Source organism: Corella eumyota, chromosome 2 (assembly GCF_963082875.1).
Source record: "Corella eumyota chromosome 2, kaCorEumy4.1, whole genome shotgun sequence".
Taxonomy (NCBI): Eukaryota; Metazoa; Chordata; class Ascidiacea; order Phlebobranchia; family Corellidae; genus Corella; species Corella eumyota.
The window spans coordinates 16,400,268-16,415,462 of record NC_137491.1 but is presented as its reverse complement, the minus strand read 5'-3'; the positions used below and the strand labels follow the sequence as shown (position 1 = coordinate 16,415,462).

Sequence of the window (15,195 nt, the reverse complement as noted above, 5' to 3'; positions counted from 1 at the left end):
AACATATAATTTCTAATCTCAAACAATACAAATTGACTTACGTTTAATAAACTATACTGTACTCACCGATTTGGTTTTTAACCTCAATCGAAGCAGTTGGTGAGGAAAATTCGCCACGTCCAACTGAATTAATGGCACATACTCTAAATTGATATCTTACTCCAGTTTTTAGTCCATTTATTGTTGTTTTATTTGTGGATAAAACGTCGTTATTATCAACAATATGTTTAACCCAGCCACCGGTAAATTCATTTTGATATTCCACTACATAGCCTATAATTTCACTATTGTTAGCCTCAGGCTTTTGCCATTGCAGAGATACACTCTCAGCTGTAATTTCAGTGACCTCTGGTGTTTTAGGCGCACTTGGTGCAAACATAGGATTTTCTGCTGGTGTCGGGTCAGATTCTTCACTAAAAGCACCACTGCCTGCCATGTTAGCTGCGGAGACTCGAAACTTGCATTTGAGACCTCTTTGCAACTGGAGAGCGCGGTATTCGCAGGTTACTAAAGGCGGTTTAGTCACTGATGAACGATTAAGTTTCTTCCAACGTGTTGATTCGTTGTCCTTCATCTCTAACCAGTAACCTTCAATTTCAGACCCTCCGTCCGACTTTGGAGGTTTCCATTGCACCAACATACTTGACGCATCGACTTCTGAAATAGTTGGCTTGGAGGGTGCATCAGGTGGAGAAAACATGTGTTTAGCAACAATTTTTTCAGTTTCAGCAAACTTTCCAATTCCCAATTTGTTCTCCCCGGCAACGCGGAATTGATATTCGGTTCCAGGTGTTAGCCTGCTTGCTTTAAACTTAGTATCAATAACAGTACTACTAAGTAGAATCCAGTTTTTGTTTTTACCTTCGCGCTTTTCAATGACATAATTCATTAACTCAGTGCCACCAAAATCAGCCATGGTTTCCCACGAAAGAAAAACATTTTCTGTTGTTACTTTTGATGACTTTAAGTTAATTGGCGCGGAAGGAACGTCCTGTACAATTAAAGTACATCTACCAACTTTGCTGCCAAGCGAATTCATTGCGGTAACGGAATAGTATCCGTCGTCTGAACGTAGACACTCCTTGATATAAATTGCACAAGTATTGCCTTTTTCTACGATTTTGAGCCCATCTCGTTGTACGACTTCTAAATCGCCTTTCCTCCATGTTACTTCCGGCGCTGGAACACCAGTGATAACAGCAGGTAAGTAAACGCTACAACCAGATCGAACTTGGATAGTGTTTTTTACTCCGACGTCCAAACTAATTTGAGGCGAGCTGTCTGGTTCTTTAGCTTCTGTGAGTCGTGTAAACGCTGGCTCTCCGTCACCGATGTCGTTACATGCTTTGATTCTAAATAAATATTTTATTCCAGTTTCCAGTTCGTCAACTAAGAACTCGGTATCTCTGATTGGGCGCCTGTTACATGAAACCCATTCTTCTTGGCCGTCTATTTGTTTCTCGACAATATATCCAGTTACAGCACTCCCGCCATCGTCTCGTGGCTGTGCCCATCTTAGTCTCAATTCTGTGTTTTTCTTGTCTTCTATTTTTACACGTTCGGGCCTTCCCGGTACAACAAAAGGCTCTTCGCATAATACCGAAACTGATTCGGTGTAAACTCCGTTACCCATTTCGTTTTCGGCACATATACGGAAAGTGTAAGTTTTTACTTCAAGCACCTTTTCCGCTTTGATAGAAAATTGCTCAGTAGACCCAACCGGAAGCCAAGATCGCATTGACATTTCACGTTTTTCAACGTAATACTTAGTAATCGGCATTCCGCCGTCATCTTCAGGTGCCTCCCATTTAAGTTCAATAAAGTTTCTGCTGACAGCTTTAATTTTAAAGTTCCTGACAGCAGATGGAACATCGCGAACCGATACAGAACAAACTGACATCTTTGTTCCGCTTGTATTTGTTGCAGTAACTTTGTAATCACCCCAATCTGTGCGTTCGCTCTTCTTAACTAAAGCCTTAAACACTTGATTTGGGAACTTCTTGATAACAACGTGTTCGCATAACTTTTCATCGTTCTTTGACCATGCAATTTCGGGATAAGGTCTTCCAGTAATTTTAGCTGGAATCTCGAATGACCTTCCTGCATTAACGACGATGCCGTTAACAACGCTACAATCGAGTTCGATGTGTGGCAGATCTATCATGTCATGAGCAGTAGTTTCTGGAAATTTAGCTGCCCTACTTTCCCCGCCACGGTTTACTGCTTTAACTCTTAAATTATACTTTTTACCATCTTGTAAGTTTGCAACTATATATTCAGTATGGTCCAATTCTGCACTGTTACATTGAGACCAGGATTCGTCTTCTTGTTGCTGTTCAACAATGTATTTTATTACTGAATCGCCACCATTACTTTCTGGTTTAAGCCACGACAATGAAATTGAGCTTTTCGTGGTGTCTTTAACACATGGCTGGCGAGGAATAGAAGGGGCCGATACAGGATCTTCGCACACTTTACTTTCACTAGGAACGCTGAATGGCCCAACACCTGCCTCGTTTTCAGCACATACCCGGAATTGGTACATGGAACCTTCGGTTAAGCCCACAGTAACTACATACTCGGTTGACCTTGCTATATCTCTTGTCACACGAGTCCATTTCGTGGTTTGACTATCCTTTTTTTCCAACCAATATCCCTTAATAGTGCTTCCACCATCATGAGGCTCAATCCATTTAAGATTCATAGACTTTCTTGAAACATCAACAAACTGAATCATTTCCGGAGCAGATGGTCGGTCGAAAGGGTATTTCGCAATGTAAGGTTCAGTAACAAGCCAAGTGCTTACTCCCATCTTGTTTTCGGCACAAACTCGGAATAGATACTCGCTTTTTTCAACTAACCCAGTCACATTATACTTGCATGATTGAAGAGTAGAAGTCAAGTTAGTCCAGGACTTTTTACATGTTTCTTTGATCTCTAATATGTAGTTGGTAATTTCAGATCCACCGTTATCGTTTGGTGCAATCCATCGCAGTGTTACGGTTTCAATTTTTCCGTTATCAAATGACCAAGGTAATTGACAAGGTGAGGGAACTGAGAACACTTCAACAGGAATACTAGTAGATGCGGTACCCTGGTCGTTTTCAGCTGTAATAATATACTTACCTTTGTCACTTCTAAGCGTTTCAGGAATTGTCAGTGAAGCTGTAGTTTTGTCTGTACTTAATACAAGACCACGACTGGGTACTTCGCTAACAACCTTTTCTATTCTGTCGTACTGGATCCATGTTATTTTAGGTCTTGGTACACCACTGAACATAGTTGTAATAGAAAGCATACATCCAGCTGTAATATCAAGTCCGTGAGGAGTTTCGTTTGTGATAGTAATAGATGGTGGACACAAGGGATCTTTGGCTGGAATTGGTTGAACTGTTGTAGCCCATTCACCAGTTCCAATTCGATTCACGGCTGCAACTCTGTACATATATTCCTTTCCTTCTTCCTGGCCTGAAACTTCTAAAACAGTTTCTGAATGCAAACGCACAACTTCAATCCAGTTTTCACGTTCTTTGTCCATTAATTGAACTGTGTAACCGGTAATAGCACAACCACCAGCCTTTACTGGTCGTTTCCACCCTAGAGAAATATTATTAGATTTAACGTTGGTAAATGCAAACTCTTCAGGAGCTGACGGGACTGTTAAAGGATCCACTGCCATCATCATTTTCTCCATTTCAGTTGGTTTTCCAGCGCCAACTTTATTGTGTGCAAATACTCTAAAGTTGTATTCGTTTCTATGAATTAAATCCGTGATTTTCCAGGTAAGTTTGCGAACATCAGTCACAACAGGAGTCCAAGTGCGTCTACCAGCCTCTCTCCTGCAAAAAATATATATATTAAAGATAAGAATTAACTTAAAATTAAAAATTTTAAACAAAGATCACTTGGTAACAAAAAAAATTACAATATTTATTTCAATTTTGTAACACTCATTTACTTATATTATTATAAAAAAACATTTATAATTTACCTTTCAATAGAGTAAAATAAAACAGGAGTTCCTCCATCGTGTTGAGGACCTTTCCACACCAGTTGACAACTTTCTCTCCTGACGTCAGTTGCTATGACGTCAAGAGGTTGATCAGGTCGATCAACGACGTTAACAACGAAACAACCTGAAACTTTGTTGACCTTGTTTTCAAGGATAAGGTTGTATCTGCCAGCATCTTCTCGCGTTGCAGAGGTAATGGCAATATATGCTTTGTCATCCATAAGTTTTGTCTAAAAGTAAATTAAACCTTAAGTTGCTTAAATTTAGAATATGTTTTAAACTTTACGTATTTTTTTAATAAGCTATAATATATTTTATTAGCAATTAGTTTTTAACATCATTAAACCAACTTTCTTACTTTAACATGGTCTCTAAGTGGAAGATCGTTTTTGTTCCATGCGACAGTGGGCGGCGGTGATCCAAACACAGGAATGTTAAGACGTAATTTCTCACCAGCCATTAAGACTATCTCGTATGTTATCATCTCCATACTTGGCTCACCTAGAAAAAGTAATATATTTTAAATACAAATATTAAATGATTTATAATCAGTATAATTACAAAAAAATAATTTGTATTCAGATAAAGGTTAAGATGTTGTAAAAAAAATACTTACAATCTGGTTCTTCTGCTACGATCGTTTTTGTTGGTTTGCTTGGAGGGCTTAGACCAGCATTGCTGAAGGCCGAAGCTCTGAAAATATAGGCTCGTTTCTCTTTCAAGCCGCTAGCCTGAAAAATTAAAAAAATTATATCTTACAGCTTTGTTTATCAAGAAATAATTCCTGGAATTAATAATAGTAAAAACAGTAAATTTACGTAAAATTTAAGATTAACTACCGGCAGCGTGGTGTAGTACCGGCAGCGTGGTGTAGTGGTAAGAACTCTTGCTACACCACACATGAGGTCGTGGGTTCAATCCCCACTGATCTCATGCTGTAGCGCCCTTGAGTAAGGCGCTATAAACGGTATGAACTCCTGCTGAGCCAGCACTTAATCAGCAGCATAATTACCGAGCAATTATAGTCTCTATAATATCCCAAACTGCCACAGGCAACTCGAGACTGGGTCGGAGTAACTTATGTTACTCTATGTTTAAGTCGCGCATTCAACTTTCCCACATCGAGGATAAAGATACATACAAAAAAAAAAAACTATATTTATAAATACATAAAACTAAGAAGTATCATAATTACCGTTCCAGTCAATTTCTTAAACGGTGTTGCGTTACATCTTGTCCACACTTGTTCGCCCTCTAGCGTACGTTCGAGAAAATAACCCAAAATATCCGTTCCACCGTTTAATGTTGGTTTGGACCACGTTAAAGTAACCGATGAAGGACTGGTTGTTACTTTTCGTACATTTAGCGGCTCAGAAGGTGGTTCTACAAAGTATTTCAAAAAGTATTTAATTTTTTAACTAAATGCGTTTTCTAATAGCGGATTTCTAATTTGGCGATTTGATTTAAAAAGAATGGTTAGTAATTAAAATCAACAAGTTTAAACAATAATTTCAGTGTTTGTTTTCAAAAATACATTTTTTTATTGATATTTTATGACCTTAATCTTTGAATATTAATAAAATCATCAGTTTAACAGAAAAATATTGTTTATTATTTTAACTTTTATAAAATAGTTTTTTTTACGTTTGGGGTCTTCAATAAGAACAAACTCAGTTGAGTTACACGGTTCTCCAACTCCAGCTTCGTTTTCAGCACTAACTCGGAACTGGCAAAGACTCTCCTGCTTAACATCAGTGGCCTGTCATCAAAGAAAACAAGTTATGCACTTTGTCATTCGTTTTAAATTTCTACTTCTCACAAGAAGCAAAAAAAAAAAAATTTCGTTGTTATACAAATTAAAAGTCATGAAGCTATAAAGAAATTTTTAAGGGCCAGAGTTGTTATTTTCGTTTTAAAATTTTTTTTTTTTTTGGTTTATTTGCAAAGATAAATTTTATCTTATTCTTTTGGAGCTAATGGTTATCGCTAAAGTGTCATGTTAAAATAACAAACCCTGTAACTGCACTGGGCGTCTTCGGTCTTTCCAATTACAGTCCATCTTTGTCCGCCCTTTTCCTTTTTTTCTACGCTGTAACTGGAAATCGCAGATCCGCCGTCAAATATTGGTTCATTCCAAGAAAGCTTCACTTCAAATCTGTTGATTTCATCAATGCGTAAAAATCGTGGCGGATCTGGGACCTTGAACATTGACGTCACTGCAATTGGGTCCGACTGTTCCCAGTCGCTTTGGCCTACTTCGTTGAAAGCGGAAATGCGGAATTCGTAAGATATTCCGTCTTTTAATTCTGTCACAATAAACCCTTCCGTCGTAAGGTCCTATAAAATATTACATTTGAAATAGGTGAAATAATATAACAACCATAAAAAACAGATTTGCAAATTAACTTTAAACTTACCGATGATACAGGTTGCCAGGCTTGTCTTCTGAGTTCTCGTTTTTCAAGAACATAGCCATCAACTTTACAACCTCCGTCACTGTCAGGTTGAACCCATTGTAAAGTGATAGTAGAGTCGGTTGTACCAGCTGATTTAAGGTCCCTAGGTGGCGTAGGAGGTTTGGGAACACGTTTACAAATAACTGGTTCTGATTCCTCGCTAGGTTCGGATTGGCCAGCTTTATTAACAGCAATAATTCTAGAAATATAAGAATGGTTTTAATAAAAAACATTGATTTTGAAATTTTTGCACAATAACGCATTTGTCCATTTTAGGATATTAAAGAGTTGCGACAATTAAAATCCTGGCAGTTGGGTGAGCTATCGACTAGTTATATTAATGTAGTACAAAATTACTTTTTAATTAAATTGAGCTTTTTGTATAACTATATATATTTCATTGTTACAATATATTATAAAATTCCTACCTGAATGCATATTCATAAGTGAGCGACACTAAATCAACAACAACATGTTCAATATCGGGTACGTTGATCTCCCAAGGCACAAACTCATCCTCCCATTCTTCGGTGCCAACTTTCTTTTTATTCAACTGAATGATGTAACTATCCACCGGGCTCCCGCCGACACATTCCGGGGCCTGCCAGCGTAAACGGCATGTACTTTTGGTGAATTCCATAATGTTTGGTTTGCCGGGTTTGCTGGTTGGCTTGATCGGATCTCGAGCTGTTGCGCCGTCGCTTGGTGCACTGGGAACCCCACAGCCAGCTAAATTCTCAGCAGTAACTCTACAAGAAAGTGTTATTTAATCCATAGTTTAATAAATAAGGTATACTAAAATTATTTTTAGAAATAGCTACATAAAATATCAGTCAAATAAAATCCATTAATTTTATTGAACTTGATTAAATAAAATTATTGCAAACACAACTATTTAACTAGTATTTTAAACTGTAATTTTTAAAATATGAATCTATTGCGTTTTTTTTAAATCTAACCTTTTTACCCCAACCTTCTTAATATATTATTTCACAAGACAATACATAATTTGTGAAACTATTACCTGAAAATATAAGTTTTATCTTTGGTAAGGTCGGTTACGCGAAATGACATTTCGTCAGCATCAAGAGGTTTCTTGGTCAGCCTCATCCAACTATTACTCCCCTTTGATGCCATTTCGACGTAATAACCCTGGATTGCCCCGCCCCCATCCGAAAGGGGTTCACGCCACGTCACAGTCATTGCGTCCCTCATGATGTTTCGGCACTCGGGGGTGTCTGGGGGGCCGGGGGGTGAAAACCAATATTTGGAGACCACTGTTGCACTGGTTCGGGGTTCGCCAACACCAATCTCATTCTCAGCAGTAACCTAAAAAGTTTAATTTTACGACCATTTAGAAAAACTTAAATTACATTTCTTGTTATTTAATTCAAAATAAAATTGTCACTGCCGGCATGTTAAAACGTTCTTGGTTAAAAGAACATTAGCTATAATAGTCATTCTACTGTAAATTTAATATAATGCATCACAATGTATTAAACATGAGAATTTGAACAGCTACAAATACTTTAACAGTAAATGTACTGTAGATTTAAAAAAAAACGCATGGAAATATACCAAACAAGACTTCGAAGAGTTACAAACAATCACTACTTAAAGTCTATCTGGAAGAGGAAAAGCAATAATTTAGCAAACCTGAAACTCGTATTCTCGATTTTCAATCAGTTTGTCGACCTCAAATCTGAGTACATCACCCTTGACACACTTGCTCAACAACGTCCAAACTTGTCGAGTGGTTTCTCTTCGTTCGACGATGTACTTTGTAATCTCTGAGCCACCGTCGTCAGAAGGTGGTGTCCAGATCAAGGTGCATGAAGATTTCGTCATATCTTCGACATCTATAAAACAGCATCAGTGTGAATTAATTAATTTAATGTACAAAATATTTTAATAATATAAATTTAACATTAGTTTAATATTTAAATAACTTTAAGTAAACTGACGTTAACTTAAATATTATTAGTTTATTAAAAAATTATTAAAATTTTTCAACTTTCTTTTTTAATCAAGTAACATTGCTGTATATATAAAAATAATGGGCTATTTATTATTCGTAATTTTTTTTGAGACTTACCGACTGAATGTGGTTTTCCAGGTTTGTCCATAACTTGAACTGAACAAGTAACTGACACTTTACCGTGTTGATTTTGAGCCAAGGCCGAATATTCACCCGAGTCTTCGCGTTTAGGCTAAAAAATAACAATTTAAAAAAAAATTTAAGCAAAAAAATATATATAGGTTTTAAACTCAAAATTTAAATTTAAACTTTAGTGTATTACAAGCCATTCATCAATAATTATTTAATCCAACTTACTAAGAATACACGCAATGTTGATACGTTGTCGTTAGATTCAACTGTAATTCTGTGATCGGGTAGAAGAATGACGTCATCGTGGCTCCATCGAACGTTTGGGAACGGTCTTCCGTTAACAAATGCAGGAATCTCAATACACGACCCAGCTTTAACTGATACCCCGTCAATAACGATTGGATCAAGTTCCAAGGTTGGGGCAGCTAAAAACCAAATACATTTAATAAAACATTTTAAGCAAAGTAGTATCTAAATTACGATTTAACATTAAAAAACATTAATATGCAAAATTTGAACTTATTGTTGTTATATTTACCACTATTGCTATATATATAAAGTTTAGCTAAAGCATAGAGATATTAATCTTGCCATTACTAAGCCAAAAACAACCTATTTCTCGATTATTTGTAGTTTCTAACTAAATCTAACACTTAAAAGTTACACATATGGTAAACTACCTGTTTCAGATTGAATTAAAACAGATTCAGTTGGCTGGGAAGGTTCACCAGGCCCCAATAAATTAATCGCTTTAACCCTAAAGCACCACTTGGTGTCGGTAGGAAGGTTGTTAACTGTATAACGAATTTCTTTATGTGGGACGCTGTTGTCTGCTACGAACCTGGCTTGGTCGTCGTTCTCAGGACGCTTTTCAATAATGTAACCTGAAATAAGGGGGAAAGGTTAATAAATAAAACAGCAAAAATCTATATTTTAACAAACAAATTTAATTTAAAACAGTTTTATTCAATAATTTAAAGCTCTTGAAAAATTAAAATTACAATATTAAATGAAATCCTGCAAACGACTACAATATTAGATAGAACATGAAAACGCAAACATAAACCTTGATCAATAACAGGTTTAAATTACCTGTGATATCGTGTCCACCGTCCGACTTTGGCAGCGCCCAACTAAGACAGACCGAATCTTTGTTTACGTTCGAGTAACTAACATTTCGTGGGGGTCCGGGCGGAGTAGGAGGGTCCACGGCCAAAATTAACTCAGGAAATTGAACGTAAGGACCACGACCATATCTGTTTTGAGCGCATACTCGATAACGATAAGATTTGTCTTTTTTCATCCCAGATATACTACATTCTGGAGAGTCGGAAGAGCCAGGCATCTGTGTAAGTAAAATGAGTTAAAGCTTTAGCTAACTTCAAGAATACAACTGTAGTAATTAAAACAAAAAAAGATAAACAAAAAATTGCAAAAATTAAATCATTAAGTTATGATTACCTTTAATGAGAACATAAGTTAGTTTTACTTAAATAGTTTTAAAGAAAAAAAATTTTCTTGTTTATTTATGCATAATTTATGTATAATTTTTTTGAAAAATTTTATTATGTATAAATTATATTACTAACTATGCATAAAGTAGTTTTAAAAGAGTAAAAGTTCGCAAAATAACTGCAGTAATTTAACAAGTTTTAAAAGTAGTTAGGTATAATAACTAAATTAAAAGTAAGCGTTAAATTAATAAATTAAATTTTACCTTAGTCCACGCTTTACGGTTTTCCTCGTTTCTTTCAACGATGTAGGTTACAATCTCTGCTCCACCGTTGTCCTCTGGCTCCTCCCACGAAACATAACAACTGCTGCTCGTAACCTCGGTGATGGCCATATCTCTGATAGGTCCGGGAGTACCTATAAAGTGACCAATCAAATGTTGATTTGATCAAAATAAATCGTTTTTCCTTTTTTTCAACATGCTAATTTTTGCGTTTGTAACTTTATTATTACATCAAGTATTTAAGTAAAAATATATGCATTCGTAAATTATAATTCTGTAATTAATAATTACGTCTTTTGTTTTATAGGTGTTTAAACATAACTAGGAGTTATCTATAAACGCCAGGTTCGAGAGCAAATAGTGTGGTATTGGTGTGGCTAGAAACCTTTTGGCTCGTAGTCCGTTGCCATGAAGGGTATACCACACTACCGGATTTCATTTAAAATATTGATAGAATTATATATATGTATACCGTATACTGTGACATCAAATGGACAGAAGACGCTTCCCACTTCGTTTTTAAGAAGAAGTTTAAACGATCCAAGGTCTTCCTTTCGGTTGCTAGGCGACAGAGAAATATTTGCAAAAGTTGAACCAGTCTCGATTTTACTTCGCTCTTCTCCGTCGACCATCACCCTGTCGTCTCGGGTTCGAATCCAGGTAACAGCAGGGGAAGGAAAGCCACAAATAGGTACTTGTATGTGAATAGGTTCAGGTTCGACAACAACAATGTGTTTCTTGTTGTCGGCAACGTCATATCCGGGTAGTTCTGTTAAAAATTTTAAAATTGGATTCTATCAATTTTTTTAAAAATATGAAATAAAATTACTTTCTGTTGTTAATTTACAAAATCTTTGTTAAAGTAAGTTTATATGTAACTTGGTAAGAACATCTACAAAAATAAAACCTTCAAAGTAAAAACATTTTCATCCTAACCAGCCCAAGCAATTTTACCAAATAAATTATTTCAATAAAAAAAAAGTTTTTACTTGTTTCGTCCTTAGCAATAACGAACGGAGTCGGATCAGAAGTTTTTCCTTCATGTTCCTTGTTCGTTGCTTTTACTCTGTACGAATATTCATGATTACACTCCAAGCCTTCAACCACAATCTTTAAAGATTCAGTAGCACCACATTTAGACCACAGATCTTCAGTTTTGTCCCGTTTTTCGATTAAATATCCAGTAATTGGCGAACCACCGTCGTTGATAGGCACATACCATGCTAACGTTATGCATTCTTTGGTGACATTGTCGTAACTTAAACGCAGTGGCTCGCTTGGCGGTTCTACAAAAAAAGGTTAAAATTAAAATATAATAGGTGGTCGGTTGTAAAGTTAAGATAATTGTTTTAATTTGTCTTTAATATAAATATACAAATAAGCACTGTTTGTTTGTATATGTTTACGTTAATAATTTTTACTTAATTTAAAAAAAAAATGTTAAGTGATGTTTTAATTATGTAACTAAAACATAGATTATCCATGTTCTCAAATAGATTTAATGAATAGAAAAATATTCTTACCAATTGGGTCAATGAGTTTAATAAGTGGTGTAGATGCACTTGGGTTTCCCACGCCCGCAGCATTTTCCGCAGAAACCCGGAAATAATATTCGTTCATGAAAAAAACGTCTGGCTCACTAACGGCACATTGTAAGAAATCACTTTCAATCACTGCAATCCGAGACCAGCTGTTTACAAAAAGTTTTTAAGGTTCAATTGTTCTAACAAGTAATTGAATTCAAAAGTATATATAAAAGGCACTTAGAAAAGTTATATAAAAAGCATAAAAACTTACGTAATATGGAGTTTATCGCGCATTTCCAAAATATATGACGTAATCGGAGCTCCACCGTCGAATGAAGGAACTTTCCAAGTTAGAATCACGTGATCATTTCTAACTTCTTGACATACAAGATTTTGAGGCGGTTCTGCCAGTTCTAAAAATTAAATTCAAGATTTTGTAAATAGTTTGTTTAAATTAAATTAAGGCTTTATGAAAAAATTACCATAACAGTCTATTTAATATTTCATATAATAGAATTTAGTTAATCCAGTAAAAAAAATTAACAAATGTCATATGACAATCAAAACATTCTTTTTTTGACTTTAACAAATCTAATAAAACTTTTTACAAAAAAACAGTTTGTGTATTTCTATTTATTATTCTGAATAGCAGTACATACCAAATTGAGATTTCGCCAACACCGAGTTTGGAAATTCTGTCGGGTCGGAAAGTCCAACTTTGTTTTCACATGAAACACGGAACATGTAACTATTTCCCTCCGTTAATTTCTCAATCTAAATTAAAAATTATTAAGTATTAATACATATAACAGTTTTAACCCTAAAGCACCATAGTGTATAAAATGTATAGTGTGTAAAACAGGTAATAAAATTATTTTTAAATTAGTCCCAAAATCAGGTAATATTTAACTGATCTAATGAGCTAATTTAAAAAAAAACATATACCGTCTATTTAAACAATTTATAAAGCTGGTACTATCTATTTTAAAAAAATAAGTAGCTTTGCTAGTTATGTTATTAAATAAAATACTTTTTTATGTAAATAATACGAATTTAAAAAAAATTAAAAAATTCCGCTTACTTTAATTTCTGTGTCCTCGAAAGCGTCAGAAACAGTCTGCCACATTTTTCGCTTGATGTCGCGTTTCTCGACGAGAAAGCTACGAATTGGGGAACCCCCGTCTTCTTCCGGTTCTTCCCAGGTCAAGGTTGCAGTGCGGGCTGTGACCTCAGATATTGTAAGGTTTAAGGGGGGCATAGGTCGACCTATATAAAATTTAAAAAAATTACATATTTTAGAACAATTTCGGAAGAGATATATAATTGGTCTAAAATTTTAAGGCCACATATTTAGCATTAATGCTGCTTAAACATAAAATAAATTATAATTACCAGGAAAAATATTAATATTTTATTCAAATTACTATATTCAATGCACATTATTTTATATGTCAAAATTAACTTATATTTAACTTAGTAAAATAAAAAAAGATGTATTTAACTAAAATAACAAAAAAATTTAAATTGTTTTATTTAATAATCTATTCTTGTTTTAATTCCGTTTTAAAAATTAAAATTACTAACCAATAAACAAAAATTACTTACCAATAACAGTCAACTTAATTGTTTGACTACATTGACCATATTTATTCTTGGCAAGAACCCTGTAGCTTCCAGAATCATCAATCGAAGGTTTTTTCAATTTTAATTTTGTCGAATCACTTGTTGAAACAAAAAACTCCTGAGACACAGGAACTAATAGATCCCCATCCTCCTAAAAAATAAATTATGTATTAGTCATGATGTAATTTTGAGTTATTAAAAAATACAAGAGTTGTTGTGTCTGAGTAATTTTGGCTCCGATTTCTATACGAGCCATTTAGAATTTGATCCCCTTTGGCAGTACTTAGATTTACTCACAAAAGTGTTAACCAATACCAATAGCAATCTTTTTTTTAAACTTTAAAAACTGAAATATTGTTAAACCTTTTGAGAAGTCTAACAAATAAAATCTAAAAATATATAACTAGTTTTACCTTATGCCATGTTATCGTCGGACTCGGCATTCCAGTCACGCGAACAATGACCTCACAATACTGGTCAGCTTTTGTTGTGACGTCATCGCTCTCAGTTGACAAACTAGGAGGTATGGCGACGTCAATAATAGCTGTTGTAATGACGTCAGTGCCATCGCATTGAACAGCATATCTTCCTCGGTTGGAATAATCGAATTCGATAATTTTAAGAGTGTGAGTTTTGGCCTGAAATTTAAATATTACATATAGTCTAGATATAAAGGAGCTTTGTTAACGATATTTATATATATATATAAAGTGGCAAGCCATTTAAACACCTTACATTTAAACCTCATTATCTAAACACCTTTTAATTTAAATCCTTATATTTGATCCCTTACATAAATCCCTTACATATGAACCCCTTTATCTAAACCCCTCAAAATTAAACCCCTTACATTTGAACCCCTTTATCTAAACCCCTCATAATTTAATCCCTTACATTTGAACCCATTAAATTAAAACACCGACTGAAAGATAACTATCAACTAATAATATAAAACACAAAATTTCAAACTTAAAAATATCACATCACATTTTTGCTAACTTACATTATCAGAGCTTGTAAACTCGTGTCGTCGATCTTTCTCTATGACGTTTGAGTCACGTGTCCACGTAACAATGGGGTGGGGTTTATTGAGTACAACTTCCAAGTAGCATTCGCTGTTAGGTTCAAAATCACGGTCCCATAATTTTTTCTTAAATCGTAAAGGGGCGTCGGTGATTTTAAGAGTCGTGCTGACTTCGTCGTCCCGGCAACGGCATAAGTACAACACCTATACAAAGAAAGAAAAAATATATTTTTTTACTTTATGTTTATTTGTCCTCGATGTTAAAAGGTCGACTTTACGATCTAAACATAGTGTAACATCAGTTGCCTCCACCCAGCCTTGAGTTACCTTTGGTAGTATGGGATATTATGGATTATAACTGCCCGATAATTAAAAGCTGCTGATTAAGTGTTGGCTCAGCAAAAGTTTATACCGTTTATAGCGCCTTACTCTAAGTTCCAAACTAATTCGAAGTAAGGCTATCAATTACCCACATTTACACAAAATAGGTTTACGGTACAAACAAAATTTCATGGTAGGAGTTGTTTTAACATTACTTTTAGTGTAATAAAACCGCTATGACTAAATCGTAAATAGATACGCAAGTTACCAAACATTACTATATCACTACCAAACCATACAGAATTAAATAATTCACAATATTTTTTTCACTTAATACTTAATTGAAGAAAGGGCTCATTTTATACTTGAGTTTAAGTGAGTGTTAAAT

The 15,195-nt window shown here is 34.9% G+C and overlaps 1 protein-coding gene across 1 annotated transcript in view; it reads right to left on the bottom strand.

The window, feature by feature from the left end:
- LOC145742526 (titin-like) overlaps nt 1–15,195 on the bottom strand; it is a 65,302-nt gene that overhangs the window by 32,543 nt on the left and 17,564 nt on the right. The window contains exons 37-61 of the mRNA XM_082560303.1: nt 14,466–14,690; nt 13,876–14,100; nt 13,445–13,613; nt 12,921–13,105; nt 12,499–12,613; nt 12,111–12,252; nt 11,837–12,003; nt 11,303–11,599; nt 10,786–11,082; nt 10,296–10,447; nt 9,671–9,923; nt 9,259–9,462; nt 8,804–9,003; nt 8,564–8,678; nt 8,125–8,327; nt 7,493–7,797; nt 6,897–7,217; nt 6,430–6,667; nt 6,026–6,349; nt 5,657–5,771; nt 5,208–5,395; nt 4,629–4,743; nt 4,371–4,513; nt 3,992–4,242; nt 67–3,839 (exon numbers count right to left, since the gene is read on the bottom strand). Coding sequence (XP_082416429.1) covers nt 67–3,839; nt 3,992–4,242; nt 4,371–4,513; nt 4,629–4,743; nt 5,208–5,395; nt 5,657–5,771; nt 6,026–6,349; nt 6,430–6,667; nt 6,897–7,217; nt 7,493–7,797; nt 8,125–8,327; nt 8,564–8,678; nt 8,804–9,003; nt 9,259–9,462; nt 9,671–9,923; nt 10,296–10,447; nt 10,786–11,082; nt 11,303–11,599; nt 11,837–12,003; nt 12,111–12,252; nt 12,499–12,613; nt 12,921–13,105; nt 13,445–13,613; nt 13,876–14,100; nt 14,466–14,690 — 8,722 coding nt within the window. The remainder of the gene's footprint in view (nt 1–66; nt 3,840–3,991; nt 4,243–4,370; nt 4,514–4,628; nt 4,744–5,207; nt 5,396–5,656; nt 5,772–6,025; nt 6,350–6,429; nt 6,668–6,896; nt 7,218–7,492; nt 7,798–8,124; nt 8,328–8,563; nt 8,679–8,803; nt 9,004–9,258; nt 9,463–9,670; nt 9,924–10,295; nt 10,448–10,785; nt 11,083–11,302; nt 11,600–11,836; nt 12,004–12,110; nt 12,253–12,498; nt 12,614–12,920; nt 13,106–13,444; nt 13,614–13,875; nt 14,101–14,465; nt 14,691–15,195) is intronic.